At 40.2% G+C, this 27412-nt stretch overlaps 1 protein-coding gene across 1 annotated transcript; it reads left to right on the top strand.

The window, feature by feature from the left end:
- Nucleotides 1–17694: 17694 nt before the first annotated feature.
- Nucleotides 17695–26749, top strand: slc47a2.1 (solute carrier family 47 member 2, tandem duplicate 1). The gene is made up of 17 exons (XM_029519798.1): nucleotides 17695–17784; nucleotides 19298–19487; nucleotides 20512–20613; nucleotides 21237–21305; nucleotides 21432–21580; nucleotides 21737–21779; nucleotides 21921–21965; nucleotides 22118–22215; nucleotides 22412–22509; nucleotides 24728–24909; nucleotides 25103–25211; nucleotides 25436–25511; nucleotides 25736–25805; nucleotides 25908–26040; nucleotides 26141–26235; nucleotides 26361–26424; nucleotides 26511–26749. The coding sequence occupies exons 1-17, from the start codon at nucleotides 17777–17779 to the stop codon at nucleotides 26747–26749; spliced, it is 1770 nt and encodes a 589-aa protein (XP_029375658.1). The 5' UTR covers nucleotides 17695–17776.
- The last annotated feature ends 663 nt before the right edge of the window (nucleotides 26750–27412 follow it).

Here is a 27412-nt window from a genome sequence, read left to right as displayed (position 1 = left end):
ACTGTGGGATAATAGGAAAGTCAATTTCAAGTATCACCTATCTGTAACCGTGAAACCTTTTCTCCACAAATATTTTGTATAAACTCAATATCATAAAAATTTACATAAAACTGTTGCAAAACCTGAAGGTCAGGTTAAAGGGTTCGAAAGGCTTTTCTTCTGTGTTGAGAGGCAACTCAATCATTGCATTTGGAAATATTGCACAGATTGAAACACTTTTGTAGTGGACATAGACTGCAGTTTGGTTGAGATGAAAGCGAAACGAACCGAGAGTCTTCCAATTCATAGTGAGACGCTTTTCATTACTATTTAGATTTGAAATTGTTCTTTAAGCAAGCTAATAATCTCACAGCTTCAGATACACAGAGCCGTTCAGGAAATCTAAATTTAGAAAAACTAGAATTATCTGTTTTTGTCTTCATTTTTTCAGAGCTTTGGTGCCATATGCTAAACTGCTGATTATCTTCTCTCCACGTTTGTTTTTGTTTTGTTTTTTTTTAAAATATGCATAAACCAACAAGTTGGAAGGACCCAACACAGTACACACAGCCACAGGTTTAATTGACAATGACCTTTATTGTCATTGGGAGCAGAAAAAGCAACGCACACACACACAGCAGGAGAGAATCCGTTCAGTGTACATAGCAGTGTCAGGGATGAGGGAGACAGGAGCCCCAACAACAGTGAGCAGACCAACACGCTCAGAACATGCGGTGGACCCCCTTGGACAGGCAGACAGGAACCAGTACAGGCTGAAGAGATACTTGTGGTCCAGGGCAGAAGGCAGTCGGGTTTACCAGACATCATGCAAAGGGCTTTTTTTAATAGTTGTGTTAATTGATTTGAACTATGTTAAGTTTACTAAACGTATGTATGGCCGTCTACAACAATGTAAACTGTAATGTTTTCTCTTAATTTTACTTTTATCTTCCAGATTTGACTGAGACAGACTAACAGGTGACGAACAATGATTTTCCAGCTGACTACACAATAAGTCTGGACTCACAACATAACGATAACTTACAGGAAATCCATCTCCAATAAATACATTTTTGATTTCCATTCATAGCAACTAAATGTATTTCTATCATTTTGTTAACTACTCTTACTCATCAATATCTACTTGTGTGAATTGCTTTTAAGCCTCTTACCTTCGCTAAACCTGTACAGTCGTTGACAGCAACAAAATATAAATATTTTCAGTTTTATGTTTATGTTATGAAGTTGTTTACAACAGCACAGAGCTGTAATAGATCAGCATGTCTCTGTTTTCTCTGCTGTCCTTGAATTGTCTTCACCATGGTATGCTTTGCTGCATGGGGATGCTCCTGTATTCGAATACACAGCCCTAATATAGTATTGTATAAATGTATCAACTGCACTATTTGACAAAATAGCTGACTTTCTAGTTGTTATGTAAAATGAACTGTTATTTTTGGCCTGTATAGTAATAAGTGTGTGCAATGGGGTGGTAATAAGACACATTATGACCCACAGTCCAGAATCAATGCTTTGCCCATCATTACGCAGCCTCAATAGTACATTAAAATCAAATAAAAGTTGAACTACAATCGCTCTCCCTACATATTAGTTATAATTAAGTAATATTTAAGAACATAATTTGCATGTATCCGCCTGTGGCATCTGTTGCTATCATTATCCACTGTGCTAGCTTAAACCTTTATCGGTTTATATTCTCTAAATCTACTAATCAAGACAGTGATCATCCGTCAACATACTTAATTCCTCAATTTGATGTCGTTGCACAACTGTTACGGAAAGACGATTATTTCAACATTTTACCTTGAAGCGCGTTTAGCTCCGACAGTCTGCTCCGTTAAAACACATTGAGCGGCGGCTAGCTTATGCTAACTTCCGGGAACTTTCTCCGTACGCCGCCATTGCTGTGAAAGACGGAGTTGTCGCCATTTTCTCTCTCAAAGGCAGTTTAGAAAAACCAGGTGAGTGGAAAACTACTGAGAGAGACTGCAGGCCGGGCCCAGGAGGCTCAGAGCCATGTAGTCAGGACTTATCTTAGGCCAGGGTTCCTGTTGAAAACTACTCTCAAATAAATGCAAGAGATCTCTGTAAGCTGAGTATAAAGCAGGAAAGATGTGTATAAGGATATCAGAAAAACCACGGCCGCTTTCACTTTTATGGATAAAACTGCAGGTATTACTGTAAGTGTCTGTTTTTTTCTCATCTCGTGAACGACAACTGAAAAGCAGGGAAGCCCTTTTGGAGAGACATCAAACGTCCTTGGTCAACACTGGTAAGCCATTTTTATCGGCTGCCGTAGATTGGATCAAACACAGCAGCAAAATATTCGTTTTTGAAATACTACTGAAATAGTGTTTCTGATGATATAAACATTCACACAAGCTGCTGTTGTTTATACATCATCACCTCCCTGATTTATTTTTTTCTTCTAATAAAGGAGTCACCAACACTCAGCTTTACGCTCCATGCTTTAGATGTTTCCCTGCTCCAAAACGCCTGATTCAAATGATCAGCACAGGTGTAACAACAAGCCACTTCTTTGAATCAGGTGAAACATTTGAAACATGCAGGGCCGGGGACTTCTGCTCTAATACCAAAGGAGCAGAGGTGGCGTTGAAGTGTCTCCTGCGGGTGAAATATAATCGGTCGGCAATCATCATTCATAATATGATATGTAGACTTCTGGAACCACGGGGCCTCACTTTTGGGTTTAGTAGTAATATATACTGAAGATGTATGCTAGTGTGTTCGTTTAATGATAGCTGATCAGTTGATAGGTCCAATGTCTGTGATGTGATGACATTTTGACATGTCACATTAGGTGTCATAAACCTACTGCTGTATTCGAGTGGCCCAATAAGCCATGATGGTATGACAGCAACAGTGTACACAATGCCAGGGTCCTGAAGTATATTATAAGTATATTATATATACTTATACTTACTATATACTATATTATATTAGAAGTATATTATGTTGTATATAAAAATAACTTTATTGAAAAAGACACAACAAATTATATTACTCTTGTTATTCAGTTTTTATGATATTAAAGTTTAAATTACAGAAATAAAAATGAGCTATAAATCAGTGACATTCATAGTTCATCTAAAAGAAAAAGAAAGAAAATTGCCTGCAAGTTCTGTAGCTCAGTGCGCTCACTTCCTATCTGGGCTTCTCTGCAGTTCTGTAAATTGTTTCTTGGTTTGAAAAGGCTTTAGAGTTTGCACAATATCAAATGTGAAATAAAAAAAAAAAATGGGATTTTTTTTTTTCTATGGAAACAACACCACCCTCAGACTATGAATAAAATCTGAAAAGATTTCATAAATCCAATGTGGCAAAATGGCAATAGCTTTGGGTGAATCATGCAGATGGATACAGATGGCACAGATACAACACTGTGATATCTACAACAATATGTTTTGATTGGCAAGTGAATCAGCAAGCATACTTCAAGACATATTTCATATTGCTTCATATTCATATTGCTCTTTGTTGTTATGAAGGTCAGCAGGGAATTGAAAAGCCCAAAAGGAACATCAGTGGTCATCATGAACAACAGCTACCGGCTAAATGAGGAGGCGGGAAGAGTCAAGGACCACAAAGGGCACAGATCACTGCACCCATCTGCATCCATGATGTGGCATGAAAGGACTTATGGGAAACATTATTATGACAGGTGAAGCCCCATACAAACACACGTCAGTGTTAAGCACCGGCACACTGCAGCCAGGTCACACAGGCTAAATTTCCTTCATTAGGTCAGCCCATATTTCAAAACAGTTCAAGAATCTGTATCCATAATCCCAGAATTAGATATGTTAAAATCATTGAACAGAATCAGGACCTGCTGTCTACGGTTTTCATTTTGATTGTACTTAAACAAGAAGCTGTCATTATTGTATCCAAGGATGCTCAGCAATATGTGCAGTGACATGTGCTAAATGACATGGTGGAAGTCCATGTAATCTACTGTAATGTCATCTGGCATGAAGTAAGAGTGGGCGGGAGCACCGGGTGAACCGGATAGGTGAAATGTAATTGTTTTAGTTTAGAATTCAGGAAGCAGTACTCACACGTGCCACACAGCTTGTTTTCTCGGCTTCATCATCTCCAATGGGGGGGGTGGGGGGGTTAGTGCTTTGTTTGACATTCTAATGAAACATAGGAATAACACATCAAGACATCAACATCAAGAGACTGACAAATGTAGCACACTAGCTGATATCGAACTGGAGATATTATATCTTTGAAGGGAGTAATATCGCCTAATCACCAGGTTGTCAAAACTCCTTTTGCCGCATTCATGACATAAAGGAAACTGTAACAAGCTGTCATACAATACCCGTGTTTACATTATTCAATAGCATAAGCAAACGGTTTTTTAGTTTGTTTCTTGCTGTCAAGTTTCACAGCAATCTAGATCGCTGAAGCTGAAGTGAGTCAGATCCATAGGGATTTCTTACAAAGCTGCAACACAAGGATAATAGTTTGCAGACTGAATGAAATGCTACATTCCTCTGATGTATCTGCTTATTATGGAATTCAAATCTGCTTTCATCTCTGCAAATAGTTAGACACATGTATTCGAAGTACATCACTGTTACTGCTACTCCGACAAGCTTAGGCAGAGAGATATAGCCAGAAATTAGGTTATGTATGCTCGAGGCAATCATTTAAATCCCACACTCACTGATATTATCGCCATCTGACAGTTTTTGTGAGGCCTGATTATTTTATTATTATTATTTTTGGGAGCTCGACTCTTGTGAGCTATTAAAAGTGTCTATTCTTCAAAGTCTGCTTTAGGCGATAAAACTGAAGTCATAAATGTTTCAAATGTTTGAAATAAATGTGGGGTACTCCAGTGGAGTAGTATCTAGGGCTACAACGTTGAGTCATTCACCCACTGCAAGGCCTGTATTTTGGATTAACAGTGTCGAAGTAAGGGCTGTGTTTATACCAGGCATATGTATGCAACCAGTGTCCCTGTTTTTCATCACTAAGTTCAAACTCGACATTGAAATCTTCCACGTTGATTTCAAAGCTGCAGAATGTACCAAATGTACCAAACCCCTGCTGCCTTAAACCACCTTATCATGTAAATGAGCGCTGGTTATTTTTTATATATTTTATTACAGATGAAGCCTACTCTATTATTCATATTATTTTTTTGGGTTCATTCAAATGGCGAAAAGGAAGGCGGCTTTATCAGTAATGTCCAGGATGTACACGCAGTTAATGTGCACATGTTGGAACAAGATAATAAATAATACACTATGGGAAACCCTTGTACAATCAAGCCACGTGGCTTTGTTAATGAACACAAAGCTTGCAGCATCTGTGAGCAGAATACCTTGAATTATCACTGTCAGCTCAGAGGATAATAGTGCATGATCCCCTCTGTCAAACTGAAACAACTAAAGCCGCGTACAAAAACTATTGCACCTAGAATGTAATATTTCATCAGACAGCTTTGCTACATATTCTTGAAGGCTCTCCTGAGGATAAAACATCTATCAGGAACAGAAGCATATTGGCATACATCCGCTTAGCCACATGTTTTGTGTAACTAATTGGATAACCACACCAAATAAAGCACGAAATTGCCTTTTTTTTTTTTTTTTCTCTCTCTCCCTATCCCTTCTGCAGCAGTGGATGCAACCCTCTCTGCAGGGCGTTGGTGGGGCACAGAGGCGCACACATTTATGAGTCATACATTTAATATGCTCTCCCTACCCACTCATATCATAAACACTTAGAGATGGAAATGAAACATCCCCTTTTTCCTCTTCGCGACTTCGTCAGACAGTCAAGAGAGATTCTCTCCTCTCTGTCCTTTGAGTGTTTCTCATCCTTGCTCTTCAGTGCCCCCAAGACTCTTCTTCTTTTACGCTTTTTGATACTTAAAAACGGTCCTTGTACTGATTTTTTCCTGTTTTTTCCTATAGAATATCCATTTGTGTGTGTGTGTTTAGCTGAGAAGATAAGAGATTGGCATGAGTCAGATAATAATTCAGGACACTAGGTGACAAATGCTTCAAATCATGCTCTCCCTCTCTCTCCCTCTCTCTCCCTCTCTCTTGCACTCTGTCACTCTCTCTCTCGCTCTCTCTTTTGTTTCAAAGCGTTCTCCTCACACTGCAAACGCTGTCAATACTGCTCTTCCTCTGCTTTTCATACCGTTCTCCCTCTTTCTCCCTCCTGATGTCAACTTCTGTTCCCCTTCTCCCTGCAGCTGTGGCAAACTTAATAACCCTCCGGTTGGCATGTGGGCGGGGAGAGGTTAACACGGGAGATAAAAAGGGTAAAGACGGGATCGAAAGAAGAGGGTGGGTTGGTGGCGGAGGGGGGTTGGTAGCAGAGAGCGATGGCCAGATGTGGCGAGAAGAATGGGAGCGTGTCGGATTGAGGTGGAAATTGAGCACGAATCTCAAGGAGTGTATAGGGAAAAAGTGGCTGCTCGCATCACGCGCGTGCCAGAGGGGGCGAGGGATGGTGGGTAATTTAGAAAGAGTGGGACATAGGAATGTGTAGAGAGGGAGGCAGAGAGGGTTATAGAGAGCCGTGTAGAGGTGGATGGAGGCAGGGATAGAGAGATAGAAGGAGGGGTGGTGATCCTGGGGGCCTGATGACTCATGGCTGTGCTGCGGTTTGTGCGTCACTGGCGCTGGCTGGAGGAGGAGATAGTGGAGAGGTCTACGCATTTAATTACAGCCTTCCAATTTAGACACACTGTACACACAGGCACCTACACACACACTCACGCAAAATAATATCACAAATAATAGTCTTACAAGTACACTAATTTGCAACGCGCGCACACAAGTATGCAGACTTGCACAGACAGAGGTGCATGCTGTGGGCTCTTAAAAACATTGGCAGCATCTTCAGTATGCTTGAAAACTGAGGGTAAATTTGACTTTATTTATTTCTTTAAATCTTCCTTTCTTTCCATCACAGCAATTATCAAGCAAATATGATTGCGGTCGTGAACATATTTAGCATGCAACGTGTTTTTGAGCAGCGATACCATCTGAGGCAGGCGTGGAGGCACGAAACTTAATCTATCACACCCCCCACCAACACCATCACCCTCCAAAAAAATTTTACAAAATACCAAACTGCTACCATTTCAGCAGTTGCACCACCCAGACTTGTGACTGGAATATGAAATAGACACACAGTCATACAGGGGGACGTGGAGGACCTGCTTTGATGACGCAGTGAAGCAAACTCTTGTCTCAGATAGTATTGCACGCTTGATAGTTGTCACAATACGGTCAGCACCACTTGATGTACAAGTCATCCTGCTGGTTAAAGGTCAGAGCAGGATTTCTGCATCAGCTGTCATATTGGCTCATCATTCATGGTGCTGTGACTTTGATTACCACATGCAAGGCTTGTGATTTTAAAAATACCTCACCTGGATGATTTTGTGGGACTTGGACTGGCTTGGAAATGATTGTCAGACTATCTTGGTAGTTTGACATCCTTTACATTTAACTTGTTGGCTCTCTGCAGTGTTAAAAATAACTTCTGCTCCAGACAAGTAATGTTTATTGAGAGAGAGCTCTTTAAGTCCTGCTTCCTGCCAAGTACCTTCTCAAAGTGTTTCAGGGGAAACAAAGGACACATGCAGATAGAAAAGACAATAACAAAGAGAGACTGTGAACATCATGAATGTCAGATAATGATGGCAGAGCTTGCTCTTGAAAACAGAAAAAAAAAAGAAAGGGTGAAATCTGTATTGTTTAGTGTTAACTACATCTGTTTTCCTCAGTAGGAAAAATCCACAAATGTCTTTTATCTACTTCGTGATCACAAGCTAAATGTAAATAAAACAAAATTTAAGCTGCACAGACATCCAGTATAATAATTTTAATATTAGTTTTATTCAAAATTACATTGCCTAAATAGTAGAGGTTTTTATTCACACTATATATGGACATAAATAGTCCATATACACTGTATTTCAAGTAATAATCAACTTTTTGCAAAAGTGCAGTTGGGCCTGTGAAGAAAATATTCTCATCTGCATTTACTGGTTTAATTTCATTTAGGCTGTTGGTATATTGTAACATATACCAATATTATTGTATATTTTATATATCACATATTATACATGTTCAAATCCGACATCTACACCGACCTCAAAATGAAACACAGCTCAAATGGTTTTCGCTTGTTGTATTTGATGCAACTCTGGCTATCAACTATCATTTTCATGCTTTTATGCATCTGTGCTACATTCTGATGAGGCCACAAATAGATTCTATATAGTGTTTTATTTTAGGAAACGGTAGCACTCTGCTCTTTGAACTGACATATAAAGCACATACCCAGAACACTGTGTACATGAAATAAATGAAATACGCAAGTTGAATTTACTCACAAGCATGATTTCAGAACATGTTTCATGTTTCATTTCAAATGTTTAAATCTAGCTCCTTTCTATGAGCCCTCTTGCCACCTTTCTTTTAATTTCTCTTTCTTTGACTTCCCTTTCCCATCCAAACACATTACCCTCCTTGTGTGCCAATTATCCCCAAAGAGGCTGCAAGCCTCACTCTTAAACAATAGGAGCAATCAGATGGCCTCTCCCTCCACCCTTCTGTGTGCCCCTTTACTCCAGTCTCTTCCAGCAGAGACTGCAAAGTGGGGATAATTTTTCCGAACAACAGCATTGGGAAGAAAATGGCAGAGGGAGGAGACAGGAAAATCAGAGAGAGAGATAAAGAAATGGATTGGGTCTGCCGGTTGGCCAGGTCACATTAGTTCAAAGAGTCTATGGGCACATCAGACAATGCATCACTGCATGCAGATGTTTGCTGCCCTGAGCCAAAGCAGCCAAATGCACAGCTGCTCTATGACCCTTGACACAACTCCTCTAAACCTTCAAAACACACAAGCCAGCCACGCTGCCTGTGACACTCCAGTCTGCTGAAGTGATCCTCTAACAAAGATGCTGATGGAGACACAGCTTCTGCTTTTCTTTAAAAAAACATACGTCACAAATATACACTCAAGAGCAATCATGCATGCAGGTCTATGTTTTAGACAAAGACTGAAGCAAAACCAAATTGAATTCATTTCTGAACTAATGTGGTTGCTTCAGGTTGGTTCTTGTTTATTGTCAAATAAGATGCGCAATTTATTTTTCTAATTACTGTGTAATTCAGTGTAAAGTTTCAAAATAAATGAATCTAATTTTTTGATTAGAAGTTAATAGGACGAGCTCAATAAAATAAACTAGAAACGACAAAGTTCATAACAAATAATTTTAGCGAACTGCTTTGTGTAAGCTTAATGTTATAAATTAATTCAGAGGTGGGGTTTTTCTCCAGCAGTTTTCAAAGTCTTTCAATTTAACGCCTATTTCCCCCTCTTTCATGTCTGCTATCATGAGTCATCAGAGGCTCCATCCCTGGGGAGGGAAATCCCAGCTGTCACTAAATAACTTTTCAGATCACACCAATAAACCTAATATCCACGGACACTAAAGGGCATGGAGTCCATTTAACAGCCGGTTAACGCATGAACACACAAGTGACACACACACCGTCGTACACATGTATGCATGTGTGCGCACACAGATTGTTTTGGATTACTCTAACCAGGCTAATGATCTCCTCAATGGGACAACTGGGACTCTTCTGAGACCGTCTTCAGCCTGAGGCCCCACAGGGAATTTAAGAGAGGCTCTGGGGTAATTACAATGTAAATACTGTGTGTGTGTGTGTGTGTGTGTGTGTGTGTGTGTGAGAGAGAGAGAGAGAGAGAGAGAGTGTGTACACGTCTGTATGCATATGCCTGCATGTCCAAGATTAGCTCAATCTGCAATCTAGTATCTTTGTTAAGCATTTTTTAAATATGGTAGCAGTTAAAGTAAAAATAATTATTTGCTGTAGAAAATTCATCATTTTATGTTTATCTACAAGTATGGCCCTTTTTAAATGCACATTTTTATGTACAAAGTGGATTTTATCAGTTTCTTCCTGGAATAAGGCCCTCAGATAATGCAAAATAAGGGGCATAGTGATAAGAGGGTACTAATTCCATGTAATCCTTCCTTACCTAAAAAGTGAAATGTGAAAACAATGTGGCCACGTTAACAAAATAAAAGTTCCCTTTAAGATTCAGTGTGATGTTTCTCATTTCATTGGTGGCCACTGCTTCTAAAGGGATTGATGTTGTCCAAATTAAGTTTTCATTTGTGGAGATAAACCTAAATAATAAACCTCAGTGACACTAGGCCAGAAAACCAGAGGATATGAAATGAAGGGGTGAGTGTAATTGAGAGGGAGAGAGGGATGTGATAAATGGTTATATGACTGATGTGTGTTTGATGCTGGGAGAGAGAGGTGGGGGGGGGGGGCGAAAATCATGTGGCGTCTTTTTTTTAATACTGCCTTTGTTTTGCCTCGTGGCCCCTCATCATCATCATCAAAATCATTCCCCCTCACTCTCTCTCTCTCTCTCTCTCTCTCTCTCACCCGCCCCTTGTCCCATCTCCATCTGCCAATCAGATCGAAACATGACATTATGGCTCATTATACCTGGGCTGGATGGAGAGTGTGCTGCTGATGGTCAGCCCTCTCAGCTGTAACATACAGACAGTATGCACAAAACAGAAAAATGACATGACATGCTCCCACAATGTCCATGTTGTGTTTCTTTGTCTCTTTTCTCATTTCTTTGTCTTACAGACAGAACTGTAGGAGACGAGGAATTATGTAATCTGGGGACAGAAAGCAGTGATGGAGAGGGCTGGCAAAAGAAAGAGAAATAAGAGAGTGAAAAATGAGAATCATCGGAAAGGGAAAAGTACAAAGAGAGCCATGAACACCCAAGCAGCAGAAAAACATTGTGGTCATCTGCAGTGCGATGAGTCACCTGTAGGCAACACACACTCACACACTCACACTCATGCACACATTCACATACACATACACAAACACACACTAACCCAAAAGGCAGGCTTTCCAATCACGGCCCACAGCTGTGTAGTTACAAAGCCATATTGTCTCATAAACTGAATTTGCTGAAAGTGCGCATTGTCTGATCTGAAACATCATCTTCTGCTGAATGACGCAAGTGCAAAGTAAAGAGATGTAATTTAAAATATTGCATACTGCAAAATGATTCGACCTTTTCCAGCCTTTCTGGAAAAAAATCAAGATATCAGCCTGACAATTAACATAAACTGTGGAACCAAATGTTAATGAAAGAGAGAAATTAGTTTTTACTGCCAGCATGACGTTGCTGCGCTTGTAATTATTTAAAATGCAGTCTGTGGACTAAATCAACTATCTGTATCCTGTATACATATTTCCCTCTGTTAGCCATCTGCTTTCCCTCTGTCAGGCCAGGGTGGAAAAGGCTGTCTCAAATTTGCTCAACATGACTAAGCCATTGATTATTTATTTATTTTTATGTCTTTGTTTTTTTTTTTTTTTACATGACATTTATTTTGATCCGTCAGACAGGACCGGACACAGAATATTTTTTATTTTATTTTATTTTTTTAATCATTGGTTTATCTTTATCAGTTTGATGAAAAAAAAATCCTAATCCAGTCCTTCTCACAGCACACAACCTCATCAAATGTTTTTTTTTTTTTCTTCAAATTAAAAAAAAAAATACAACCTAAAATGTTCAGTTACATATCAGACTATAGGAGCAGTTTATTCATTATCAGCTGCAGCTCTCCAAATAATGAATAAATTTACATGAAAAAAAATTTACCAAAACCCAAATATTCAAGGTATGTTTGTTTTATTGGACAGCATTAAAGAAAAAAAGTGAAAGAGTGAAACAAAAAGGGTCAAAAAAGAAAACTAAATTACATTTCATGTAAATCACATTACCATCAAAACCTGTTAAAGCATCCAATACAAAAAGACTAAATAAATGAATTCTCATGGTCTTGCAGGATAAAAATTTGTATGAAATTGCTGTTAAGATTTGTATAATCACTAAATCATTACTTGTTATGCTCTTTTGCTAAAGTAATTCTAAAAGTTAATAGGAAAAAAAATTTGGTTATAAGAATAAACAGAGAGGAAAATATAAGCTTTCTCACCCTGCACAGCGTAATCAAACGTTAGCTTTAATTTTATATTATGTGCATTGCGTTCTTAATCAAAATAGTCTTATCCTGCTTCTGACTTCTCTTCCCTTCTGTGGCAAAAGACTTTATTTCAAAAGCTGCCTTTTGAACTGATTTTAATGGCTGCCAGATAACACAAGGTTACTGTAAAACAGAGGCAAAGCTTTTGAGCTGCAGCCAAACAGGAAATCAGACAAAGTCCCAACAGCAGCATCAGATAAAAACCGTCAGTAGTAACAGATTTTATTATCTGCATGTGTTCACCATCCCTGAGCTTTTTTTTTTCCTTATTCTCATTCTCCCTGCATTAACTCGTACTTTCCAGTCCTCCCCTCTTACCCTCCCCCTCCCTCCCAGCTTCATCTCTTTTCAAGCCTCATCACTAACAAACAGCAGCCCACCCCCCACCACCACACACACTCCACCCCATTACCCCCCCCCCCTTCCCTCCCCAATTTCCTCCATCCACTTTCATGTCCCTGAACAAGAATGAGATTAATTTAGTCCATTTATATTAGTAGAAGCAGGTTGTGCTGCCTTCGGTTGTCCTAACAGCAGGGGGGGTGTGCTCCTTGTCGGCTATGTCCACACACTGTCTCACCTCACTGGTGTGTCTTCACGCTCGTCCTTTTACACTGTCCTCCTGTATGCCTGTGCACACGTTCATACAAAATTATTCTGAAGCACTCCTGTATTCATGGACACGTGCATCCATTTAGGAAAATTTTATTTAAGTGCTTTATGTAACTTTCAGGAGGCCGGAAACATTCAGGTGCGAAAGAACACATAGTAGCTATAAGCCTCTTTCACTTCCTCTTGTTCTTTTTTTTTTTTTGGGTGGTGTTGCCATGGCAACAATGTCAATGGGAGACATTTTGAATATTAATATGAGGAGGAAAGTTATTATTGTTGAGAAAGCAACAAATTGAGGAGTGAACCGGTTTCTCTTGTGACCTTTAACTAGCGTCAAATGACATATTTGGCCAAACTGTTCAAACACAATGTGCAGCTAATACATGGACAAACATCTGACATTGTCCAAATCCAACACCAGTCCCAACACATTTCGTAAATGCTGAAAATATTCATTACTCTCACCCCTGGTCACCCCGGTCCAAAACTAAATCAGTAGATTCTAAGGATGGACAAATCACTGAAAGGAAAAAAGAAGTAATAAACATCAGCTCCCCTAAAATGTCAACATGTGACAGCTAAAGAGGTTTAAAAGCTAATTATTGTTTTATAATAGATCTGATTACATTTCAGCGTGTACCAGAGATTTGAAATTTTATGTTATCTACAAATATGCATCAGAAATAGGTGGTGGAGAAAGAACACTTTTTGAGGACACATGTCTGAAAACAGCAGGCAGGCTGAAAACTCACCATCTTGAATGAAATGTACTTGATGTTCATCCACAGCTCTCCGATGAGTAACCTTCTACAAATTGGTCGAGAAAACAGGGATGTCATTTGACTGTCGAGTCACAAACTCCTACAAACCCTCCTCAGCTATCCAACCAACATGTACTATAACTTATCTTGCTGCCAATTATAATGGTTTTTGTTGTATTTGCTCAATTTTTAAATCTGTTTAGTGTATGAGGTGACATTTGATATTTATAATTTTAATATTTGATTAAGAGAAAAGCCACATTATATGAATCACAGGGCAGCAATGGGAGCTCTGACTGAATATTTAATCTTTTGTTTTCATACCAAATAATTCCAATTCTAAAATGTTTCTGGTTCAGTTGCAACACTTTTGCAGCACCATTGTTCCATATTTGAGTGGCTTTAATGCACAGCAAGACTTAGAGAATACACCACACTTGGTGCATTTGACTGTGAGTCATCTTATACCGCAGCTCAGAAAACTAAGTCTCTAATGAACTGCACCGGAAAATGTGTGAAATTAGACCAAATTCAAAGTTTACCTGAGTTCTGAGTCTGTAGTTCAAGGTAAATCAAGAAGTTGAAACAGCACACCATTTGGAGGTGAGCACATACTATTAATGCAACTTTTTTTCCCTTTAATCTGATAGTCAGCGAGTGATTTAGGAGCGGAAATACAGCCACGGCCTCAGGTTGGATTCAAACCACCCAGTAGTTAGGACAAAGCCGTCGTAGTACACGCTCTAACAGATGAGTCACCAACGTGCCCGTAAACAATATTTTAAGTATTAAGTTGACTTCAATTGAATTTCCCATGCATTGTATAGTTACAGCTTAAATTTTAGCTCCAGTAATGGGCTTTCCCCTCCAGCTTTGTACAACGGAAGTGTACAAGTGTAGTCATCATGTAAAATGTAGTGTTGCTCTGTTATGTACAGTAATTAAGACCTTTGTACTGTTTGTACAAAGCATGTCCACAGCTTCAATAATTCCTTTGTTTTCAGCCAATTCTCAAATCACGATGCAGCATATTCGTTTTCAGTTACTTGCCATCGAATGCAAGGGTTGATTTTTAGAGCCTGGGAGACCTTCAGAGTGTCACAAGCTGCAGGTGTGTATTAAGGGTGATGTGCTGTAGGTTCAGCCAGCTCCCGCTCTCCTCCTGTGACTCTCATGTCAGTTTGCACATCTCCTGCTTCACCTCCTCAGATGACAAATTAAAAAAAAAAAAGGCTCCGCAGGGTGAAACGGAAAGTGAAAGAAACAGGTTTCCTTCTCTTCAAGGTCAACCAGCTGCCAGAACAATGAGCCCCTTCACTCTGAGTCAACAGAATCAGAATCACTGCCGAGCATGAATTTGCCACATGATGCAGCTCGATGATCCACCCGAGAAAAACACACAGTCATAGCACCACTTGAGTTTTATGGGAAGCTTTTGACTGAGTCATACAAGATGTCAACAGACACCTGTTCTGAAATTTCAAATTTTTTTCCTGATCTTGTCTTCACAGGTGTGAGTGATCCCTGAGACACCCTTTGATGCAGTCTGTTTGTGTTTACCCCTGCGGACAAACCCGCAGCCTCATCAAGGGTGGGATGGAAAGGACAGTGTGTCATGAGGGACCAAGCAGCACGGTGCCGCATTGTTTTAGAGACTGGGTGAGTCACAGAAGACAAATCAGGGTTGGTGGCATTTCAGAAGTCTCTTCTAATGCATTAGGACAGCACTTTAAAACCAACAGTGGAATTATACTGCGTTCCCATGTGGCCTGTTTCTGCAGGTCAGACAAGGAGTTCTCTAAGGCGTCTGACCTGCCTACCTCAGAGATTCAACACTTACATGTTATGACAGCCATTCTTTAGCTGAAGACATGTAGCTCTCCTTTTTGGGCTCTGCCAACCTCCCTCATGAGAACGATGAAGTTAAAATCAAAACGTATTCATAGCACCTAGTACACAATGTGAGTGCAGCATCGGCGTGACTATTTCAACAAATTTCTATATGACTCACCAAAGACTTTCAAAAAGCTCAAACATCATCAAAAGAGCAGACAGCAAATTCTCTTCTGCTTTAGTCATGGCTGAAATCCTTTTCATCTACATCGTCTTTTTTTCTTCTTCTTCTTCTTCTTCTTCTTCTTCTTCTTTTTTCTTTATTTGATGATGATGAAATAAGTCCCAGCTTCAATTATTTGTTCTTTTTAATAAGTTGAGAATTCAGATGAAGACCTTGAATTTTTATAGATGTGGTAATAAGTATGTTGGACAAACCGACAAGCACTAACCCCCTGCTCTCCCCCTTCCCTACCCCCCCCCCACCACCACTACCATCCCATTCAGGTTTAAGCACATTTCAAAATAGACTCTGAGTGGCTGCCTTTGATTTTTTTTTATTTTTTCCTTTGCTGTGATAAATGCACAAAATTACCTCCATATAACTGCGGCGGTTAAAAATGCATTAATTTTGTTTTTCACTTTCAGCACACATGCAGATGTATGAAGTGCATGCAGGTGACAGACTGAGCATTTAATCTGTTTTCTTTTCTGCTCCCCCCCTTTTTTACACCTCTGTCTCTCTTTGTGTCTCGCCCTGACCGCCCTCACACACACACACTGCCAACGTGAGATAGCCATGTCTGTGTCCAGTGCAGTGTGTCATGTGTGATAATCTGACGTACACGTCACATGCCAACAGTTTTAGGGTTCCACACGAAGCTGCTTATTACTGTTATCATTTTCAGGCATCATCATTATCAGCTGGAGCAGACGCGACGGGTCCCTCTGCGTCATTGTTCCCTAAAAACCCCCTAAAGCGTTCGCCACCAAAGCAACCCACAACGCAACCAACAAAGGAGGGAAAGGAACACGTCAGAAATCTCTCTGGCACCTTTTCAACACATCTCCCTCCATCCATCCTCTCATCAGTTCCTTTTTTTTCCGTCTAATGTTCTTCTTTTGTCTAATCCAGTCTTTCTTGTTTCATTGCACACTATCTTTCTGTGTGACACGCTCTGCCCTCATCTCTCTCTCTCTCTGGCCACCATTATCTAAACCACCCATCTCCTCATCTTTCTCTCAATTCCCATCTCTTGTAGTCAGGACAAATTTCTCAACCTACACACACCCCAATACGCACACAAACACACACACACACACACACACACAGTTACACTGTGAACACAAATACACCCACCACTCCCAAAACCTTCTCGTATGCACACCCTACCCACCCACCACCACCACCACCACCACCAGCATCCCCTACCCTCCACCCAACCCCCTACCTTCACTACCTTCTACTCTATCCAAACCCCTACCACCCCTCCACCCCCCCAGTCCTAATCACACCACCACCACCGTCATCAGCCCTTATCTCAGTCCAACAAATCTGCTGTGACTCAAAACAATTTCCTCTCATTTGCGATTTTACTGCCACCCACCCCCCCAACCCAGCCCACCTGCCTCCTACACCTCCATCAACCCATCCACCCCCCTCCAATAAACCCTCTCCACCTCCTCAATACCCCATCGCTGCCCATCCAGCACAAACCCCACCCAAACGCACATGCACACAAGCACAACACATATACAAATGCACTCACGTACACACACTCTGAGCAGTCGCCATTGAGAATGACGGCTCGTCATGTGTAAGCGGTGACTTGCCACTGTCATCCAGTGGAGCCCGAGAAGAACTGCAGTGTGACGTCACGGTGGACGGCAGACCCGCTGGTTGGTGGAACATATTTACGTGTGTGTGATTCTGTGCGTGTGGTTGCGATGGGGGGGGATCGGAGGAATACAATTTGGTGGGTGGGTGGACCTGGTGGGCCTTGCTGCATCACTGAACCAGGGAAATGAATGAAAGCCTACACGAGGTGTCACCCCCTTCCTCTCTCATTGGCCCCAGTTAGTTTCACTTTGGGCTTTTTTGTTATTCTCTTCTCCGTTTGGCTAACGACAATGAAAACAGAAGAAACTTCATCAGTTAAGTGTCTTTTTGGCAGTACATTTGGCGTTAGCCGGCCGTTTTGCAGTGTTTAATGACTTGGATTGACTTAAGGACAGACCAGCATTTATATCAGTTGATGAAACCATTAGAAATCCAATCTAACTGAGGCAGCCTGATGTGTAAGAAATTTTGTGCATTTCAGTCTCAGCAAGAGCAAAACAGCGCCACTCGATGGAAGGCTCTCACAGCCACAACCAGGGAGAGGACTGCCTCACGGAGAGGTGTTTCCATGGCAGGAATAATGAAACATCCTACATGAAGAGGTAACAGGATACAAGCATGTGTGTGGCTTTAAAGTGACAGGCTCAGTGATTTACCTCAGCAAGGGGCAGTGTGAGAAATGTCATCCTGTATCCCCACCGTCATGAAATCAGTCTAGCACTCAGTGTCTGGTTTGTGCTGGTGATGGGGAAATTCAGATATCAGCTTTGGCTTTTACTGCTCATTTAAATCAAATCAAAGCCAGATGTAATGCAACAATTAGCCAGCCTGTGAGTCAGCTGTGGTGACATTTTCCAGCAGCCAATGCTGGCTTAAAGATTGAGGTTGAGAGCAGCAGTATATCAGAAGCGTGTTCAGGCACTGATTGACAGCCATGAGCTCCAGCCCCCCGACTTCTGTGATTGTTGAGAAGGATGAAGCACGCACAAAAAATTTTGGAGAGTAGGGCCTGACTGGTCAATGAGCCTGCGTACCAGAACAACATCTCTTCACATGAAATACTGAAGTATATTTGAACTAAAACATATCAAAAAGTAGTATAGCTTTAACCATTTTCACATCTTCCATTATGAACATTAATATTAATGTACACAGCAAGAAAGGCTGTCTCGCTCAGTTAACATGTTTTATAACTATCACACATTAAAGATCCAGGAAATTTTCCCTCAAAAGTCTTACATATCTTTCGTCTCCTGTGTCGTTTCTGTTCTTCGAGCCGCTCTGATCAACATCTTCATTTTAACAATAGGTCAGATGGTGATGTGTTACCTAAATATAGTTACTTATAGTTTTATTTTGGGAGGCATTTAAAATCACACATACTCTGAATTGAAAGCTAAACAAAAGAGTAAACAGAAGTTTGTTCTTAATGCAGAACAGTGTTGATGAAAACCAAAAATTATTTCAGGAGCATAGACATTTGACTTGATTTGGAATGAAGTTTTCTGATTTGAAAAAGGCTTCTGGGAGAAGGGGAAACTGCCTTCTTGGTAAAATGGGAGGCTGTCAGGTATATATTCAGTGACCGAGCCATTCGGTGCTTTATTGACCAGAAGCAAAATTGCACTTTGAAGCAGATTCCAAAGAGTTATGGAGACTGCACTTCCACACCACAAAGAAGCTTTTCCTAATTTATTATCTACCATAATAAACTGTCACAACTTCCACCTCTGATCAATTCTGTATTAAGGTCTGCTTCTAACATTGTTGCTCATACAGTCATTTTAATCATACATATGTGTATTCTCTTTGAGTGAAGATCTTTGACTCTGCAGGGCAGCTGAGAGAAAAGCAACCAGCTTTATTTTGGCACCATTTACAGCACGCAGCTTTTTGGTGTGTCAGGGGTGGAGAGATCGGACATGCTGCAGAGCCCCAGTGTACCACTGCCCACTCTCACAGACAGAGCAAAGTAGGCAGACTCTGCCTTGGTTATAGATTATTGTCGAGGTAATTGGTTATTGATTACCGCCAGTCTTCGTCTCTGTGTTTGAAGGGTATTGTACTGTATGAACATCATTCAGGTTTTCTGTTTTCTACCAAATGTCATTTCAGAATGGGAGATTTAGCTGCAAAAAGCATGTGCAAGGGAGCAAACGGAGTGTCCAAAACAGACGAATCATCTTCTCCAGCTGCTCACAGTGTTGACTCATGCTGCGGATCCTCCCTGAAACGAATCAAGCTTTGGATACCTGTGGACTACAAGAATGAAACAGTTCAGTTTTTGAAACTGGCCGGACCCGTGGTAAGATTGTGTTTAGATGCACAAGTTGACAAGCTGGAGCTTTTAAGGTTTCAGCAATAATTAGTCTAAAAGACTGTGAATCATATCAAATGTAGACTACTAGGAATATAAGAAACATGTTTTTAAAACCAGCAAGTTACTACTTTCCCTTTACCATGGGTAGTGTCTTATATCAATAATTCTTTTCAATGTGCCAATGTACATTCTGTTATTATGCCAGAAATTAACAGATGAATAACTATAATAATTTATAATGATTAATTGCTTTAGGTAAAATCAGGACATGTAGCAATAATAATGTAATAATGTCCGGTCTCAGTCCAGGCAAAACTTGGTCTTAATAGTTTAACATTTGACGATCTTAGAAGATTTCCACAATATAGAAATGAATCAATACAATATAAAATATCAACAAAACTAATTCCTAAAAGTAACCCCTAAATCTCATTATTTCAAAGTCCTAGATTTAATTTGAAGTATTATAGCAAATAGTGACGTGAAAATATTTTTCAAATACTAGTTTCAGTTCTCAATGAACCTGCATGAGGAGAAATTTAGTTTAACAATTTGTTGAGCCCAACCCGTGGCCACTTTTCAGACTTCTATTCATCCAGGAGCTTGATAGATGAGGACATTTAGTTTCCCTTTGTGCAAACCTTTTGATGCCAACTGCTGTCAAACCTACACCAGCAATCACCAGAACTATTTTCTATAGAAGAAAAGAGAAGTAGTAAAGACATTTAGAAATACAAAAGAGCTGCAGCAAAACCAAGCATAGCACATGTCAGCTGCCAGAACCAATATGAAGTTTTGGGTTTTTTTTTTTTTTCTTTTCTTTTCACCTCATCTTTTTTGAAACAATAGTGTGTTTTTGGTTTTTTTTTCCTAATGAACAACAGCTGAATCAGCTGCTGCCTGTAATGCATGAGGAGTGCAAAGTTTCATTCGTGTTTGGTAAAGTTCATTTATGTCATTAAAAAGCAGGGAGCATGCTGTTTTCCTCTTTTTTTCTTTTTTTTTGCAGTTCATTTCACAGCTGATGAGCTTTCTGATCGGCTTCGTCAGCATGGTGTTCTGTGGTCACCTTGGGAAAACAGAGCTGGCAGGGGTGGCATTAGCAATAGCAGTGAGTGATCTCGCTAGACTTTTGTTCCTACTTTTATCGGCATTTAGCTCTTAAAAATCATTGCTCATTCTCTTTCTTTTATCCCTATTTTTTAATTTGCGTACAGTGCCTATAAAAAGTATAGACATTATATTGTACTTTTAAATGCTCATCTATCTGACTTGCTTGGGCTGTTCTTTTGTCCTCGTGGTGTAATTGGAGCTGGGCAATAACAATCCACCATGTGTGTTTATACTTTAATCACTTGAGACACATTCACTGATCTCAGGTCATCCCCATTGCACTAACTATGAGAGTACTAGGACCAATTGGCTGGACCGCTGTTGAATTAGGCCAGTTACTATTCAGGGGGTGAATATTTATGAAATCACTTGTTTTGCATTACTTATTTTTAACTAATTGACATTACATTATAGAAATCTGTTTTCACTGTGACATTAAAGATTGTTTCTTCTTGTCAAGCAAGCCAAATTATTTACTGATGACAGTTTTTAAAAGCAATAAAAAGGGAAAACAGCCGAGGAGGGGTGAATAGTTTTTATAACCACTGTATCTGTGCAAAGTCTGTTTCTGTTTTATTTTCATTCAGCCTTCTTGCTTAATTGTATTTCATTTCAATGTAGGTAATAAATGTCATGGGTATTTCCATTGGCTGTGGTTTGGCATCAGCATGTGATACTCTCATATCTCAGGTATTGGTTTTATTTATTTAACCTGGTCAGTCCTGACCAGTCAGCGCTGTATTGACTGTACGCTGCTTCTCATTTGTTTTTCAGTGTCAGTTTCCTTGCACATTTTTTCTGCCCCCTTTCTTGCAGACTTATGGGAGTGGTAACCTAAAGCGTGTTGGGATGATACTCCAAAAGGGGGTTTTGATTCTGCTCTTAGCCTGTTTCCCCTGCTGGGCTGTCCTCATCAACACTCAGCCCATTTTGCTGGCTGTCAGGCAGAGTTCAGAGGTGGCCAGGTGAACCCTTTCCACTTCACAATTATTGGTTAGATCCACACCAAAGCGATAGAAGGGACAGATGCTACAATTACACTTGAATAAATCAAATTGTTCATTATGACTTTTTGCAATGATTCATAGTATGTTTTTTTCTTTTTTCTGTCTGCCACAAAGACTTTCCCAGCTGTATGTGAAGATCTTTATGCCGGCTCTGCCAGTGAGTTCAACTTCCTTCACAGTTTTACAAAGAATGTTTTTGTTGGGGGGTTGGGGGGGAGTCTGAATCCCTATACGCTGTATTGAATGGTTGTTGTGTTGTATTATTGATTTAATTAACCCCATTCATTGGCTTCTGCAGGCTGCCTTCATGTACCAGCTCCAGGGGCGGTATCTCCAGAATCAGGTGCATTTATTGACTGAAAGACCACTGGTGTGAAATCAAATAATGACTGAGAGTTTGTAATGAGGTCACGTTGGAGAGGAACATGAACTGTGTGAAAGAACAAACAGCAGGTGCACAGCTATGTTTCTTTAACAATTTCTTTTGCGTCACAGGGCATCATGTGGCCACAGGTGATATCTGGAGCCATGGGGAATCTTCTAAACGCATTAATCAACTACATCTGCCTCAACCTCCTGGACCTGGGGGTTGCGTGAGTATATGGTCATTAATTATTTTTAATTTAATACAATAGTTTTTAAAAGAAAATGCATTTAAAGTTATGTAAAGATATAATTTTGATTATATATTATATAAGAATCAACAGGAGGATTTCACTTTAAATGACTGACTATAGGCTTTGTTTCTCTTCTTTGGTTGATCATGTAAATCTTCCGACACCACTGAAGTGGATCTGCAGCTGCCAACACCATCTCCCAATATTCCTTGGCCATTTTCTTGTTTATGTATATCTGTGCCAGGGGCCTGCACAAAGCTACGTGGGATGGTAAGTTCAGAGGGTCAAACTGCTGCGGGGTTAAACTGCATTGGAGCCATTTTAAACGAAGTGTTGTGCTGATAAAAAGTTAAACAAGCAAATGAAAGAGTACAAAGATGTTATATGTGTTATTTATCTTTAAGCTGCAGCAAACTGCTTGATTGAAATGAGCAGATGCCACGACTGTACGAAGTTTGTGTCACAGGTGAGAAGCACAGAAACAAAATGCTGTCTCCTGGGGTTTATTCTGCTGGTCTCAGCTGAAGTGGACATTTTAAAGAAGACGCTGCAATGATCAGAAAGTGTAGCATCACCACAACTTTCGAAAAATATAGGCCCTTGGAAATAATTAGGTTTATGATATGTTGTACAAATCTTTAGCGGTGCCATCGTGTGGATCACCACCATGAGGATTAAAATCTATCACTCTGACAACACAGTAAAATTATAAGAAAAGACGGTGCTATAGTTTTGGGGCCTGTAGACAGTCACTAATATTTCTCACGGACATTGATGACTTGGCCAGCCAGAGACCTGATATTTAATAAAGCTAAGTTCAGTTTATGTCTGAAATTGCCTGTGAGTGACATAACAAAGAGAGGGCAATAAAGCAGCTGTTTGCTGTAAGTGGTTCACTCTGATATAGGTTAAAATGGGAGTCAGGGCAGTATGACAAACAATGGGCCCTTAGCCATTATGCAGGAGGAGACACATGCTGAAAGGACGTTTGGAATAAAGACTCGATCCATCCTAGACATCAGCATGCCCCGTAGTGCTGATTGCAGTAAGATTGTCTTTGCTTTGTTCAGATAAACACAAACGTTTTGGTGCTACATTGTAATACCTCATCAATCTCTTTTATCTGCATCCTTAGCTTGTCTGGGAGTGGTGAGGTGGTGGGGGGGTTGGTGGCCATAAGTTAAGTTGACTCTAAACCTGTGTACCCCTGGTCTGTTTTTATGAACCCCATCTATTTTGTGACTGTTTTGTTGCCTCCAGTATGGTTTAAAATTGCCTTTAGGGTTCAGATTTTTAACTGGCACATGGAGGGTAAAACCATTTCTAAAGTATTTCTAAAACATTAAATTCCTTTCTCTGCTGTGGAGATTGTATCATTACCTCAGAATAATGTCTTGAAAGATTTGATGCTAATTACCAGGAAAATTGAAACAAAGTTTTGACAGTTATTTTAGTTAGCATAGGCAAAGCATTTTTTTTTTCAAATAACAGACCATTTAAATAATAGTGCTCTTTGAAACAAACTTTAATTTTAGAAAGGTGTTCATTCAGAATGGCAGCTACATTGTTCAGCTTTTCTTCAAACAGTTGCAGAGAGGTATTGACAGCTTAAAGGTCACTTTGGGGGATGCAGTTGGTGCTGCTATAAACAGATGGGTGTTTCTCTTATTCTGCCCACCTCATTTACAGACTAAATAATGGTAATGCTGTATAATCTGTCCAATTCAATGCAGTTCTTGCCTTCATGGGTCTTATATTAGTTAATAGCTTAGATCAGGAATCAAGGTTGACGTACAGAATGGCTGTGATCTCCATTCATTTGTAATTACTGCCAAATTAAATAGCTCTCTTTAAAAAAATAGAATAAAAACCAGACAATCTCAAGCAGCAATAGAAATATAATACAATAAAAATAACTGTGCGAAATGTAGTGTAACAGTTGCCTGACTGTTACATGTACATGAGGTAGTCGATGCAATTAGTAACTTTTGTTTAGGAGTCTGATGGCTGTGGGAAAGAAGAAGTTCTTCAGTCTGCTGGTCCTGCATTTCACACTTCTGTGCCTACGGGCCGAGGGCAGAAGTGGGAACAGTCCGTGCCGGGGATGACGATGGAGGCAGCTCTCCTGTAGACCCTGCGGTGGTAGATGCTCTGCAGAGAAGGCAGTGGAGTCGTGGTGATGCTTTCAGCAGTATTTACTACTCTCTGCAGGCGTCTGGGCAGTAGTGCTGCGGTGCCACACGTTGATGCAGCCGCTCAATATGCTCTCAACAATGCAGCTGTAGAAGTTGCTGAGGATCTTAGGCGACATGCCAACCTTCCACTATGAAGTAATGATCTGCAAAATAAAGTATTTTGTGGTTTGCTGTCATTTAAATTTGACACTGAAGAAAATATTTTCGGTCCTCTGTCACTGCAATGGCGGTAGAGCGTGTTTTAATGGGTGAAGATACATTTTGCTTAATCTGCATTCGTATAATCCCCCCAGGTTGGTCAACAGACTGTCTGCAGGATTGGGGCCCGTTCCTCCGCGTGGCCCTCCCCAGCATGCTGATGCACTGTCTGGAGTGGTGGCTGTATGAGATCGCAGGGTTCCTCGCTGGCATTGTTAGTGAGGTTGAGTTAGGAGCTCAGTCTATAGTTTATGAACTGGCTGCCATCGCTTACATGGTAACTCTCACATCACAGATTTTTCTCTTCATGCTTGCAATTTTCAGCCCTGTTGTTGCTTAAACATGATGTATGGTATGTCACAGTACCATTTTCTTGGTTTTAGCTGTCAGGACCTTATTCAAAGATATTGGTGATTAACCATGTTTAGCCATGCTGTGACTGGTTTAATTTACTGTTACTTGTACCACAGTTTCCGATGGGTTTCGCTGTCGCTGCCAGTGTACGGGTTGGAAATGCTCTCGGTGGTGGGAAAACAGAGCAGGCCAAACTGTCCTGCAAGGTTTCCCTCATCTGTGCATGTATGAGTAAGAAATGCAGCAAAGTTTACCAAAACAGGAGGCAGTATGTTGAATTGTTTAGCCGATGATAGTTCATTATCTGTTTTAATTTGCTGTGATTTATGAATCTTGGTAAATCCAGAAAGGCCCAAAAGTCAAAGCACTCGCTGTCACTTGAATTGAAAGCATCCTGGCAGATGTTTTGCATAATTTCTGAATAACATACTGTGTCTTTTCCAACGCAGCTATGGTCTCGTGTTTCATTGGAGTCTGTCTTACTGTGTCCAACAGTGTGATTGGCTACATATTCACCACAGAGAAGTATGTGCAGTTTATCACACCTGTATAAAATTAATATGTTTGTGTATTCTTGGCTTTAAAACAGTAACTAACAACCTGGGGTAATGTTAATGTGTAATTCATCATGCATTAACTGGCAAAGTAAGCCTGGACTTGGTGTTTATTAACTCTGACCTGATAGATGCAGATATTTCACTCAAGCAAAGCCTGTCAATTACATATGTATGTTTGCATTTTGCTTTCAGAGACATTATTCAAAGGGTAGCTGATGTCATGAAGATCTATGGTTTCATCCATGTTGCTGAGGCCATTGCAGTGAGAACCTTTACTGTACCACTCACTTTTGCCCTTTGTCGAGCAAAATACGTAATTTAGCAGAGTTTTGTTTTGTTTTGTTTTTTTGTATTACCTCCACAGGGTGTGACAGGAGGCATTGTCAGAGGAGCAGGGAAGCAAAAGATTGGTGCTGCATGCAACCTGGTGGGTTTCTACGTTATTGGGTTCCCCATTGGAGTGTCACTGATGTTCCCTGTCAAAATGGGCATCGTAGGTGAGGACATATCAAATATAAAATATTTCTAAAATAAGAGGGAGACTTGTTGTATTTCCACTTAAATGAAAGAACTGTCATCATTCTATCTCTGTTGCAGGGCTGTGGTCGGGGTTTTTAATCTGTGTCTTAATACAGTCCACATTCTTTATAGTTTTCCTATGCAAACTAAACTGGAAGAAAGCCACTGAGGAAGTGAGTAAGAAATTAAATGGAATCTGTGATATTTCTGATTACAATGTTACTATAAACTATATGTACTAGATATACATTTTTTCGCCAACTGGAAACAAACTGAGTGGTTTTAAATATGTGAACAGGCGCTGGTCAGAGCAGGAGTAAACACAACAGAGAGGAACATCATCTTTGGGATAGAAAATAAGGGTAAACATCAACTGCTTTCAGCTAGATGTCTCTCTGGGAAATAATTAGCAGCCACCCTTTAACCATGTTTAAAATCTGTCGCACAGGCCTGGATTCCCATGACATCCAGACCAACACAAAGACCTGTCGATCCAGCTCTTTGAGACCAGCAGATGGAAACCTGGAAATGCTCAGTGCTGGCCAGCAGCATTGCCCAGTCCGGGCTCTGTCAGTCAGGCAGCTGGTGATTCGACGTGGCCTCACTGTGCTTTTCATGCTCACCATCCTATCTGCTGGAGTCCTCATGAGTGAGCTGCTCATCAGACTGCTCCAATCAGAGGAGTGACCACAAAGCTCTGTGAGTCTTCCTTCCAGAGAGCTTTGCATCTTCATGTTTAGCAGAGGGTGCACAGTCAGTCACAGTCAGGTTACAGGATTAACAGCTCACCATCAACCAACTGAAAATGTTAATGATTCATTCCTTATTCCCACATTTACAGAATTATTTTACTAGAAATGAATAGTAGCTGCAGAGTTAATACATGTAACACAAGTAAAAATATTTTGTAACTGCATTTAATGTGTGGCGCCATTGCTCAGTTTTTAAAATCCAAAAAGTTTTTTTAAAAAAGTTAGTTTTGATCCTTCCATTATTTCCATTAATTACTCCACACTGAAGGGATTCTTTTTGAAGTTAGATTTTCTAATAGCAGCTTCAGAATTTCATGTCAACTGCGTGGCACTTTTCTTTTTGCTCTCATCTATTTAACAGTTCAAGCCCATTCATTTTACATTCGTCATGTTTTGGAAAATCTAAGAAGAAACAGAGCTTAGATGAGACAGCCAGTGAACAGAGAAATACAGTACAGGCATGTCTCCTTTATATGGAAACATGCTGCGTAAGAAGGGGCCCCAGCCAAGGCACTAAAAATAAATGTTTTCATCCTGCAGTATATATCCATCTGAATAGGTTCCACGATTAGAAATAGGATGATTGACTGCTATATTT

This window comes from Echeneis naucrates, chromosome 14 (assembly GCF_900963305.1).
Source record: "Echeneis naucrates chromosome 14, fEcheNa1.1, whole genome shotgun sequence".
In the NCBI taxonomy this organism is placed as follows: Eukaryota; Metazoa; Chordata; class Actinopteri; order Carangiformes; family Echeneidae; genus Echeneis; species Echeneis naucrates.
Note: the sequence above shows the minus strand (reverse complement) of the source record. Positions and strands in the feature narration are given on the sequence as shown.